This window comes from Fragaria vesca, linkage group LG5 (genome assembly GCF_000184155.1).
Source record: "Fragaria vesca subsp. vesca linkage group LG5, FraVesHawaii_1.0, whole genome shotgun sequence".
Classification (NCBI taxonomy): domain Eukaryota; kingdom Viridiplantae; phylum Streptophyta; class Magnoliopsida; order Rosales; family Rosaceae; genus Fragaria; species Fragaria vesca.
The window spans coordinates 13,849,622-13,861,926 of NC_020495.1; the positions used below are offsets into that span (position 1 = coordinate 13,849,622).

Consider the following 12,305-nt stretch of genomic DNA (forward strand, 5'->3'; position numbering starts at 1 on the left):
GAGAGAGAGAGATAGAGATTCCTGAATTGAATATGCAAGGGTCCATGAACGTGCAATGAGATGGGTACGTAGGTGAAATAGAGGAATTAAGAAAGGGTGTGGTCCTCATGGTTTAATGGTTGTAGTAAAGAAATTCAGATGTGGTTGGTGTTAAGGTTAGAACCCTTAAACTAATGTTGTTGTATGGTTTGCAAAATGGTTTAGAGCCTTTACTACTACAAATATGGTTATTGATGACATTTCAAAGATGGCGTTTTATAGTCAAATGTCATCGAAAGTATCTTTAATGACGTTTTTGGAAGAAAAAAAACGTCATTGATAACTTGACGCTGTAGATGTGTGTTCTTTTTATGGCGTTTCGTAAACGCCGTTAAAATTCCAAAGTATCAATGGCGTTTTATAAACGCCATTAAAATTTATGACGTTTGTATAATGCCGTCGTAAGTTTCATTTATGGCGTTTGAAAACGCCGTAAAATATTTTCAGGACTATGGCGTTTGTAGACGTCGTAATGGGCTGTCATGCAATCTGGCGGTCTTTTCTTTTTTTCATTTTCAGATCAGGCGGTCTTTTTTTTTGGCGCCTGAAGCCCAAAAGAGGGGTTTTACACCCAAACACAATTTCCTCTTCTCAAACCAAACACAATTTCCTCTAAGACAAAAAAAAAAAAATTTCCCAAATCACCAAGAGTCCAGCTTCGATCGCTCAAAGACCAAGAGACCAAGCTTTGCTCTCTCATCTCAATCTTCGTCTGCTCCGTCCTTCAATCTGTTTGGAGCTTTGGCCAAACCACCCACTTGCTCTCTCCACGTTCACTACCCCTCTAGGCCTCTCTGAGCTCTTCCCACCTTCACTCTTTCAAATCAATCCTCCTCTTTCCGACCCAAGAGAGCTCTCTCTTTCCGTTGCTTTGCTGGTACTTCACTCACTCTTCTCTCAATCATTGATCTTCTTGTTTACCTTGGCTGAGTTTGATATGTATTCAATGAATGAATGTTGGGTTTTCGATTTAGGCTGTTTTTGCTGGAAGTTGTTTAATTTTTTTGTATGTGGGTTGTGTTTGTTTTGTCTAAATTTCATATAATTATATGGATGTTGCAAAGAATGAGATTATTTCTGGTTAAAGTTGACGTTATTCTAGTAAAGTTCCGGCCTTTGGTTTCGTCAATGACTTTTTCAGTAGGATGGGTAATATCCTCCCAATTTTTTCATCCCTATCATTGGATTTATAGAATTGGTTTTTGGTTTAATTTGCCCTGTCAATATCATCAGTTTGCCATTTTTTTTCTTTTATCAAAATTTGTGTCTGCCATGAACCAAAAGAAAAAGGTGATGAAGCAGTTTAATATTTTGTTTTGGCCTGGTGAATTGGCTTGGCAAGTTGGATTATAAATTGGTTGTATGGTTCTATGTGCTGGGTGTGATTAGTTTGGAGGATGTTTTCATATTTGAGGAGGAACTTGTTGTGTTTATTGCCTTTATTATTTTGATGCTAAGGAGTTTGGGTAGTATGCAAAACTTTGAGGAGTCAATTCAAGTGTAGAGAGGAGTTAAGTTGGTTATGAGCTGCTATAGTGCATATGCAATTTCAATATTTAGTCAGATTTTTAAGTTTGGATTGTGTTGCCGATATATAAATATGGGAGCTACTGGTAATCTTCTGATGGAATGCTAAGTATATTGTGGCCATATATCAATTGGATTTGCAAGTGTGTAGTGTTTATAAAAGTTGAAGCATTTAGTGACAAATGCAGTTTATTAGTTTACAATTGAAGGAAAAGATGCAGTTTTTTCAGCAAATGAAGCTTTTCAATTTGTTAGTTTACAGTTGAAGAAAAATATGAAGTTTTCAGATTTGGGTTTTTAGTTATACATCTTTGCTGCTATGTGTTGCCAAGGATACTTCACGTATTGTTGCACTACTGTTCATGTGAAGGTACTTAAGGACTCTTGTTTGTCTCCTGCTATGGTTTATCTTTTTTTAAAAGTTTCAGCACCTCTATTTTGTATTTTATCATACTTTATAATCATGTGTATTTTTAGTATAGCTAACCATTATGGTTTACTACAGGTTCCCATATATTTATAATCGGGATGGAACTGAACTTCAACCTGTTTTTCATTTTTTAATCAATGTGCAATTGGGTCATTAGTAGGAAACCTGTTTTCCATTTTTTAATCAACCTGTTTTCCAACTTTTGGGTGTTCGTTGGCTTGGTTTTTGACTGCAGTTGTTCTGGCTTTAATGGGTTTTTGTTGTTGGTTTTAGATTACAGGTTGATGATTATGACGTGAACACTTATTATTGAAGAGCTCTCTGTCTTTGAATTTGGCATCTTGGCTTGATATTGTTGTTTGTTTGTTTGAGGAGTAATTCTGGTAAGTTATCATCCCAAAAGTTTTGTACTTTCTGAATGCAATCTCTATTGAATTTTACTTGGATGATTCTTCGTTGTTATGGTAGTGCTTTTGTGTTCATTGTGATCGTTTTTTATATTTGTGAAAAATGCTATCTATATTCAGACTATTGGTTCAGCATAGCTTGTATCTTATACTCATGTTTTAAATTTCGGTTTTCTAACTATTTATGAATGGCTGGTTTTGTGTAGTTTTGAAATGAGATTTTGAATTGCTTTGGAGTTCCTAGCTCTTCTGTTTATCCTTAGATGGATGCAGTGAATTTGTTTATTCATGTTAACTAGTTAGATATAAGGTTGGTGGGCGTATATTTCTCAACTCGTTTGATTTATGTTTGTGTAGATGTAGACATGCTCTTTGTCTGTAGTTCTAGTTTTTATTGATTACTCTATGTTAATATATCTGTTAATACTCTATGTACACTATGTCTTTATACTCATGTTTTGTTGTGTGAAATAAGAAACTGAACTAACTTTAGAGGGGTCAATATAGTATAGGATTAGATGTTAACAATTTAATAGTTGAATTTTCATATCTTATTAGGTAAGGAGATCTGAGATTTGATTCTCATTTAGCATGGATAAACGTTGGATAACCTTAGATAAAAATAGAGATGAGTACCGAGAAGGTGTTAAACAATTTGTCTTAAATTTCAAGCGGCATGCAAGGAATCCTGAAATGATTATTTGTCCTTGCGCAATTTGTCGCAACCTTAGCCCACAAACTGACGACGACTTAGAGATCCATTTGATGCGCTACGACGTTGATCCTGATTACGATATTTGGTGTGCACATGGTGAAGAGGCAGGCCCATCTGTAGAAGTTGTAGATGGTGAAAGTTCATATCATATTGATGTGGACTATGAACTTCCAGAAGTGCATCAAATGTACAAAGACCCACACTTCCCTTTTTTTGATGGAGCTAGAAGTTCAAGGACTATAAGAACAAAGGAAGATTACAGAAAAAAAAGTGGAGGAGGCTGAAGTTCCTCTATATCCTGGGTGTAAGAAGAAGCACACAAAACTATCAGTCACCCTCATATTCTACAAATTCAAAGCTGATAATGGCCTTGCTGACTCATCATTTGATGAACTGCTCGAAGTAATTAAAGCTATGCTTCCAGAAGTTAATACTTTTCCTGAATCTCTGCACAGAATAAAAAAATTCTTGAAAGGATTTGATTTGGGGTATGAGAAAATTGACGCATGCATCAATGATTGTTGCCTGTTTAGAAGTGAAAAGAAGAAGAACATGCAGAACTGCCTCGAATGTAATGCTTCAAGGTGGAAAGTAAAACCACGGACCAATGAGATAAATACGGGAGTGCCTGCAAAGGTTTTGCGTTATTTTCCTATAATTCCAAGGATTAAGAGGATGTTTCTTTCAGCGAGTAATAGTGAGCTGTTAACTTGGCACTCTACTCATCACAGTCAAGATGGCATGATGCGCCATCCAGTTGACTCAATTCAATGGTGCACTGTTGATCAAAAGTGGCCAAGTTTTGCTTCTGAGCCACGAAACTTAAGATTTGGACTAGCCACTGATGGTTTTAATCCTTATAAAAATCTATCTTCAACACACAGTATTTGGCCTGTGATTTTAGTCATCTACAATCTGTCACCTAATGTTTGCATGTCATCAGAAAATTTGATGCTAAGTCTACTCATTCCAGGCCCCAAACAACCAGGGAATGATATAGACGTGTATTTGGAGCCATTGATAGATGACTTAAAGGAGCTATGGACTAATGGGGTGGAGATGTATGATGCATACAACAGGGCGACATTCTACCTGAAAGCTATCCTTTTGTGGACAATAAATGACTTTCCAACCTATGGCAATCTGGCTGGTTTAACTACAAAAGGAGAATTTGCATGTCCCGTTTGTGGTCCTGACACATGTTCTAAATGGTTAGCGCTTGCGAATAAGACTGTGTATCTAGGTTACAGAATGTTTCTTGCCTAAATCACCCTTTTCGCTCCAAGCACAAGTGGTTTGATGGAACAAAGGAAAGAAGGAGAAGACCAAAGATATTTACTGGATTGGCTGTTGTACATGCCTTACGTGGGTTCAAAAATAAATTTGGCAAGAAAAAGAAGAATGCAAAGAAGAAATACAAGAAAGGAGATTGGTCTAAATTGCTAAAAAAGAAGTCAATATTTTTTGACTTGCCATATTGGGAGGTTAGTAGGTTTTTTGTGTTGTTTGCTGGTTATGCATTTAGATCTGTTTGTATGTTATCTTAGCTATTTTTCATGACCTAAATGTATATTTGGTGAATTATAGGTACTGCCTTTGCGTCACAATTTGGATGTCATGCATATTGAAAAGAATGTGTGTGAAAGTGTCTTAACAACCATATTAGATGTCAATGGTAAATCGAAAATTGAGAATGAGTCTCGTAGAGATCTTGAGTTACTAGAACTGATGGAAGATATGCCTGTGGAAGAAAAACGTGCGAAATTAGAGCTACTATCTGCACCTTACACATTAACAAAGGTTGAGAAACCTAAATTTTGTGGTAAGTTGTATTTTCAAAAGTTTTCTGATGGGTATTGCAGTAATATTGGTAGCTGTGTCAAGCTAAAAGAGTGCACGATACTTGGTCTTAAGTCCCATGACCATCATGTTTTAATGCAACAACTGTTGTTTGTTGCATTAAAAGGGTTTTTACCTGAAGGCCTAAGAAAAGCAATATGGCATCTATCTTCCTTTTTCAATGAGTTGTGTCAAAGGGTATTGGACAGAAAAAGGTTGGAAGAGTTGGAAGATGATATCGTATTGACTTTATGTTTGCTGGAGAGATACTTCCCTCCATCCTTCTTTGACATTATGATCCACCTTACTATTCACATTGGAAGAGAAGCTAAGCTATGTGGTCTAATACTGTACCCTTTTGAGAGGTAACCCAATTAAAGCGTTTTTGTACCCTTTTGACTTAGTTAATCTTGCTTGCAAATGTTACTTTTTTGTTTTTTCTGTTTGTTGACTTTTTTTGTTTTCTTAAACTTGTTAGATATAAGAAGGTACTTAAGGACAATGTTAAGAATCATGCTAGACCTGAAGGATCTATAGCTGAAAACTATTTAGCTGATGCGTGCTTGAGGTTTTGTGGTTGATACATGAAACAAGTAGATGCGATTAGTTCTAAAAGGAAACGTAATGAAGCTGTTGAAGATGAAACTATTGTAGAAGGGTCTACATTGTTAAAAGGGTGTTCAGTACTTTTATCACATTCGATACACAAAGCTGTTCATCTTTGTGTGTTGCTTAATAGTGCAGAAGTTGAACCATATGTACAGTAAGTCATTTGCATATGGTTATTGTTGATAATATATTTTGCATTACTGAATTATAGATTAACTCTTAAATTTCTATTAGGGTTCACAAAGAAGAATTAACTCTTTCAGACCCACATTTAATTACTGATAACAGCTTGTTAGAGAAAACTCATTTAGAGACATTCGTCGTTTGGTTACAAGCCAAGGTTTGATATACTCAATTCACTCTGTCAATTCTATGGTAACTAACTCCAAGTGCTAATTGAAAAGTCTTGTTATTTGAATAATGTACAGATTATGTCTGAAGCTAGAGAGGGGTTTTTGTCGGATACTTTGAAGTTGCTTGTGAAAGGGCCTAGATTTTATGCAATGTCGCATATTGGTTTTGTAATACATGGAAAACACTTTCACACAATAGATGCAAATGTTTCCACGGCAGATTATGGTGTCCATATTGAAGCAGATTCTAGTCTGAATTATTATGGAATTATAAGAGAAATATTGGTGTTAGACTACTACATTTTCCGGTTGGCTATCTTTCGGTGTGACTGGGCAAACATTGTTAGTGGTGTGAAAAAGGGGGATGGGTTCACTTTAGTTAACCTTCGTGATGGTTTAGATAAAAAAGATCAATTCATTTTAGCATCACATGCTAAACAAGTGTTGGTATGTGGTGCTGAAGGCTCCTCCAAGAGGCTTTCATGATTTAGAGCTTTTTGATGAGTCTGTTTTTATGTCATATGTTCCGTAAGATATTTCCGCACTGGACATAGACAACTTGGATAGTGATGAAAGTTAACATTGTTGTGAAATCTTTTGTAATCTGTTGTCTACGTACATATGATGTAAGTTGTGTTTTGTACTAATGAAAATGGTGTGTTTACTGTATGGTTTGCCTCTGATACTTAGAGCATTAAAGCTGATACATTGAAGTTGATAAATCATATTTTGTGCCTCCTAGACTTCATTCTTGAGCGGAACATTATCCAGGGGAACTAGCTAAGATACAATGGCTGAGGTATGATTTTATTTGCACTACTATAATGTTAACTTGTATAACATATGTATTTATCTGCTTTTAAGTATCCATTTTCATGTTGTGTAGACTGTGACTAGTGGGAGGAAGAGGGGTAGAAGTGTGACAGATGGAAATTCTGTGCAATGTGCACAGTCTACTGATGAATGAGAGAATCATGATGTGTCTGTAAAGAAAAAGAAACCAAGAGGTAGAACCTGTTTGCAGGTGATGGCAATAGGGGAAAAGGAAAAAAATTAGTGGAGTGGAATTCAAAGGGGCAACCTGTTGGAGCTGTCTCCGTCAAATTCTCGTCTACTATGGGAGTAATAGTGAGAGAACAAGTGCCAATTGTCATCGACAATTGGCATGGAGTTAAGGATCTTGCTAGGGACAGTCTCTGGACACTTCTGATGGTAATTCATACATGTTTTGGTTATGCTGTTAGTTATGTGATGTTTCTTGTAATGCCTCATTTAATATTCTATTTTTAATTATTTTATGGTTGTAAATTTTTCTGTTCTCATGGAAACTTTGCAACAAAAGTACATAGTGGATGTGTGCTTCAAGCCATTTATCTTGCAGCAAATGGGCAAATTATGGAGATCTTGGAAATCTGAACTTTCAACTGAGATAAGAAAAATTCTGGAATTGAAATCGACCAAGACAGAGAGGACAAATCTTATTGCCAAACTGAAGCCTCATGATGTGTCATTACCAGAGTGGGATCAATTCGTGCAACAACGCATGTCTGATAAGTGGCTGGTAAGTAATTAGCATAACTTTATTTGGTAATTTTAAGTTTAAACTTCATTTGAACTCGACATGATAGACATATTCATGTAGGCAAAAAGTTTGAAAATGAGAGAAATAAGAGCAAAACAGACTCTTACACACACATTGAGTCGAAAAGGGTATGCACGAAAGGAAGATGAACATGTAAATCTGCCTTAGAGTTATAATCTATATATTTATCTTCCACTTTGAAGTTACGTTTCCGCAAGTGTAGTTTCCAGTTTTCAGAAATTACTTTCATGACTTTCCTTTTTAGAACAAAGAACACCCTGACAAGCCTCTAACCAAGCCACAACTTTAGATTGAAGCACATGTGTCAAAGAAAAAGACAAGCGAGGCTAACGCTGCTAAAATTGTATTAAGTCTACACTTTTATGTATCATCTAATATTTTACTTAGTTGCTTCTAAATAATTACATTGTGGCTTGCATATTGTTTTGGTGTAGGCTGAGGTACAAAAGAAAATTGATGAGGCTACTGATGATGGAGAGGCTATTTTGATTCAAGTCCTAGGACTAGAGCGCCCTGGTCGTATTAGAGGTGTTGGGGCAGGGGTTACAAAAACAAAGCTATATGCTCAAGCACAAAGTGACGCAAAAATTGAAAAACTAGAGGCCAAACTGCAGGTAATGACTACAAAATATCAAAAAATAGAAGCTGCATTAGCTTCCAAACTTGGAATAAGTTTGGAGGATGATGATGAAAGTGGGGAAGTTGCACCTACAATTCCAAGGTATATATTCATGTTCATGTTTCTTTTCATTTCATATATTTTAGTGTCATATTTGGATGCTTATCTAGATTTCCTTGATTACATAGACTAAAGTCCAATGTAATGCAACCAAGTCCAGAGGGTATTGCAACCCCAAAGGTATGAGTAATTGTGTTGGTGTAAATATTGTGTTCATATATATAATTCAATCAATACAAGGTAATCACTTCTATGTTTTATATTTCGTAGTCGGGACAGGGAAGCACCCATCAGCCTTCAATTCATGACAAGTGCAAGTTGTTAAACTGGAATGGTAATGGTGAAGTAGTGGCAAGAGGTTCCCTCTTAGCAACAGATCCAAAATCAACAGTGCATGGGTACACACTTGGACCTGATTGTTATAGGGTTTCCATTGAAGATGTATTTATGGAAAGAGCAGAATTTTATCGCTCTGAGCCTGAATTTGCAAACCTTGAGGATGCACGTGGCAGCACAATTGCTTGGCCAATCAAGTACATTGTCTTTGATGACTGAATATGAGGTAAATAAATCTTAAATTCACCATTGCCCAAGTTGGACTATCTAGAATAAATCTTTATTTACCCTGTCTTATGTGATACATGTTTTGCTATGCATTTTGTAGTCTCATGTTTGGAAACGAATTTGCCAACCACCAAACCTTTGGTGGTCATAGGACCATCAAATATCAAGCTGCCATGTGTGATAAATGCTAACCATAGTTAACCAAACTAATAAGATAGAAAAAAGAGCTTAATAACAATAATACTCAAAATATTTTATGCATATCTTATTACCTTTAATTGTTCATTTAATTTTCTAAACCTTTCATTTTCTACCGTCTTCTACCATCTTTTTCCGTCACTCATCATCAACTTCTATTCTTCTACTCAGTTTTTTTTTCTCTAGGTCACTCTCATATAAAAATTACCCTTTTTTTTAGTGTGTAAAAGCCTCTTAAATGGGAATACTCTTGAAGATTTTATCAAGAGATGTGTCAAAGAGTGAGTAGGGGACAGGGGCGAGTGGTTTTGATCGGACTTGTGTGGTGGGGGGTAAGAGAGATAGTGATGAAGGAGAGACAGAGAGTTAGAAAAGGAGTTCTGTTGTTCAAACCCAGATGCAGAAATTTTTTAAAAATAGAGGCAGTTTTCTTCATGAAAACTTTGGACTTATGAGAGGATTTTGATTTCCCCTAATTCCATCAATACTTGGGGTTTCGGTCTGGATTTGATCCCTCATCGTTTTTGCTTTCTTGTATATCTGTTATAGGTAGGAAGGAGGTTGTGATTGATAAGTTGGTTTGGATTTGATCCATCATCGTTTTTGCTTTCTTGTATATCTGTTATAGGTAGGAAGGAGGTTGTGATTGATAAGTTGGAAGAATATTGTATGACCTAATCCATCCTCACACTTCAGTTCAATTTCGTGCCTTCAGTTGAGTACTTGAGATTTGATAATAGATGTAGATTGTGATTTGACGGGCAAGTTATACTTTGTTCATCATCTTGTAGGATTCTGGGTCTACGATGAAAAGGTTGAATTAATAAATAATTAAATACTAAGCAAGTTTTGTGTTAACCATAGTTAGTCATATTTACAGTGTTTTACACATGGCAGCTTGGTATTTGATGGTCCTATGGCCAACAAAAGCTTCATGGTTGGCAAATTTGAATCCCTCATATTTAGTGTTGTATGTATGTTGGAGTTGGAGATTGCTTCATTTTGTTAAAAGTGCTTCCTTTTTTACAGTGTATATGGTGGACAGTTTGGTGGGTTTAGAGGCCAGGTTTGTTGTCAAATTGCAAGAGGGTTTTGGCAGGAAGATTTGGTGAAGTGTTCATGAGGACCATGCAACTCTACCTCTTTTTGTGTTTGTGAACTCATTTACTTTCTCATATGCAAGGATCTTATAAACTCTTGGATTTCTAAGTTATTAGAATGATTATTAAATGTGAAGGATTCAAGTTTGTGAATAGATTAATTTCTATATGATGTTTATGTTGTTTGTTGGTTATTTATAAATGCATCAACTAATGGTTATTGCCCTGGTTAAATGAGATTTTTTTTTATTTACAGAAAATAAGATGACGTTTATAAAACGTCATTAGATTGTTTTTACCATGTTTGGAAAACGCCATCCATGATTTTATAAACAAAATTCAAAATGAAAGATGGCGTTTAGGAAGTGTCATATTATAGATTTAATATGGAAGTATATTTTGAAAACGCCATGTTTTGAAAACGCCATATTTTAAGATGGCGTTTTTACCATGTTTTGAAAACGCTATGGAAGTATATTTATGGAGTTTTAGAAACGCCGTGGATGTAGTGATTGATGGCATTTTACAAACGTCATAAAATATATTTCATGGCCTTTTTCAAACGCCGTGGAACTGATTTTATGGCGTTTTTCAAAAGCCGTGAAATCAGTTCCAAAGGACGGCGTCACTTTAGACTGCGTTACGGGATGACGTTGAAACACGCCGTGGATGACATTCTATGGCGTTTTTCAAACGCCGTGGATGTGTATTTGTGTACTAGTGCTTTGAGATATATGAGCCGTGTTAATTATTGACAATGTTCTACTTTGGCACTAAATGGGCAATCATCGTGAGTTAGTTGATGATTGCAGCTAGTTCTTTCTGATTAGATTTTCTCATATTTGTTGTTGTGTGTTATTTATTGGTTTCCATATGTAGTTAGTTGTATGTATTGTTCTGACTATTTGATTATTCCTTTCAGACCACACCCTGATTGATTATTTTTCAATCAAGGTATATCATGGGGGATATATAGATCATATTTCAGGCACGTACATTGGAGGGAGTATCAATTACTATGATAATGTTGACAAAGACAAAATGTCGTTGATTGAAGTGGATGGCATGGTGAGGGCCGGGGTATCAAAGGTGCGTATGAGAAGGACACTGAAGGAGGCCTCAAGCTTGGAAGGGTTCAAAAATCTTTGAGGTGTCGCAATTGTGGCACATTGGGTCACAACATCAAGATGTGTCATAGGCATCTTCCACCTAAAACACCAGCTCATGAGATTGGGACAAAGAAGAGAAAGCTAAACAGTGGAGACGCATCATCTATTAAGGTATATACTGGTTTTGATTTTTTTGATACTTAAAATGCATATGAAAAATTGTATAGTACTGAGCTTACTTGGTTTTGGTAAAGGGTACCAAACCACTACCGAAAACCAAGAATGACCTTAGGACAAAAGCACAGTTGAGAAAAGTTGCAGCAAAGGTAACTGATGATTTCATTAACTGATTTTAGTTGTTATTACAAAACACATTCTTTGCTCTTAGTTGATAGGTTTCATGTTATTATTGTAGGACAAAAGAGATGCAAAGAGGGTAGCAGCAAAGGCAACAGGTAGAGGTCCTCCAACTAAGGGTAGACCACCAAAAGCTGCTACCAGCACTGTCATAAATGCTTCTGCAAATACACAGCCTTCTCAAGCTTCCTCAAGATCATCAGTGAGGATCCGAGCAAATGCAAACAAGGGAGGAAAATAGAGGATGAGAAGAGGGGGATAAGCAACCGAGGTCAAGATTAATAGATGCAAAGTTGCATTTTTTGTGCAACCACGTGCTACGTCACATGGTTGCTAGGTCTAATCTTCTACTTAGATGATTAGAGCTAGAGTTTTATGCAACTTAATCCAAACATTTGTGTTTTGTTAGTTTGGATGTAAACGTACATTATGCATCTATTATATTTGGTTGCTAACTCTGAACAAGTTTCTGGAAATTTTATGGTTTTCCTGCAATGTTCGATATGGATTCCTATTAATTGTTTGCTAGTGTTTTTCCTATTAATTGCTTGGTACGTGGTGTCTTGATCCACTTTTGTGATTTTTTTTTGGAAAATTGATGTTAATTTGAGGACACTTTGATGTAATCTATTATATTTGGTTGCTAGTGAACAAGATTTCTGGAAATTTTATAGTTTTGCTCAACTTTTGGTAATTTTCTGGTGTTTGTCTAGTTCTCTTCATATTTTGGAAATTTTGGAGTTTTTGATCCACTTTTCTGGAATTTTTTGAGAAAT

At 36.0% G+C, this 12,305-nt stretch overlaps 1 protein-coding gene across 1 annotated transcript; it reads left to right on the forward strand.

The window, feature by feature from the left end:
- The first annotated feature begins 2,994 nt into the window (after window positions 1-2,994).
- LOC101302366 lies at window positions 2,995-6,405 on the forward strand. The gene is made up of 7 exons (XM_004301363.1): window positions 2,995-3,305; window positions 3,574-4,300; window positions 4,706-4,940; window positions 5,085-5,322; window positions 5,436-5,525; window positions 5,801-5,906; window positions 5,995-6,405. The coding sequence occupies exons 1-7, from the start codon at window positions 2,995-2,997 to the stop codon at window positions 6,403-6,405; spliced, it is 2,118 nt and encodes a 705-aa protein (XP_004301411.1).
- Window positions 6,406-12,305: the final 5,900 nt, after the last annotated feature.

Coding starts and splice junctions, on each gene's coding strand:
- LOC101302366 (XM_004301363.1), top strand. CDS start 2,995: ATGGATAAACGTTGGATAACCTTAGATAAAAATAGAGATGAGTACCGA. Junction 4,301..4,705: donor AAGGAGAATTTGCATGTCCC/GTTTGTGGTCCT, acceptor GGTGAATTATAG/GTACTGCCTTTGCGTCACAA. Junction 5,526..5,800: donor TTAGCTGATGCGTGCTTGAG/GTTTTGTGGTTG, acceptor AATTTCTATTAG/GGTTCACAAAGAAGAATTAA.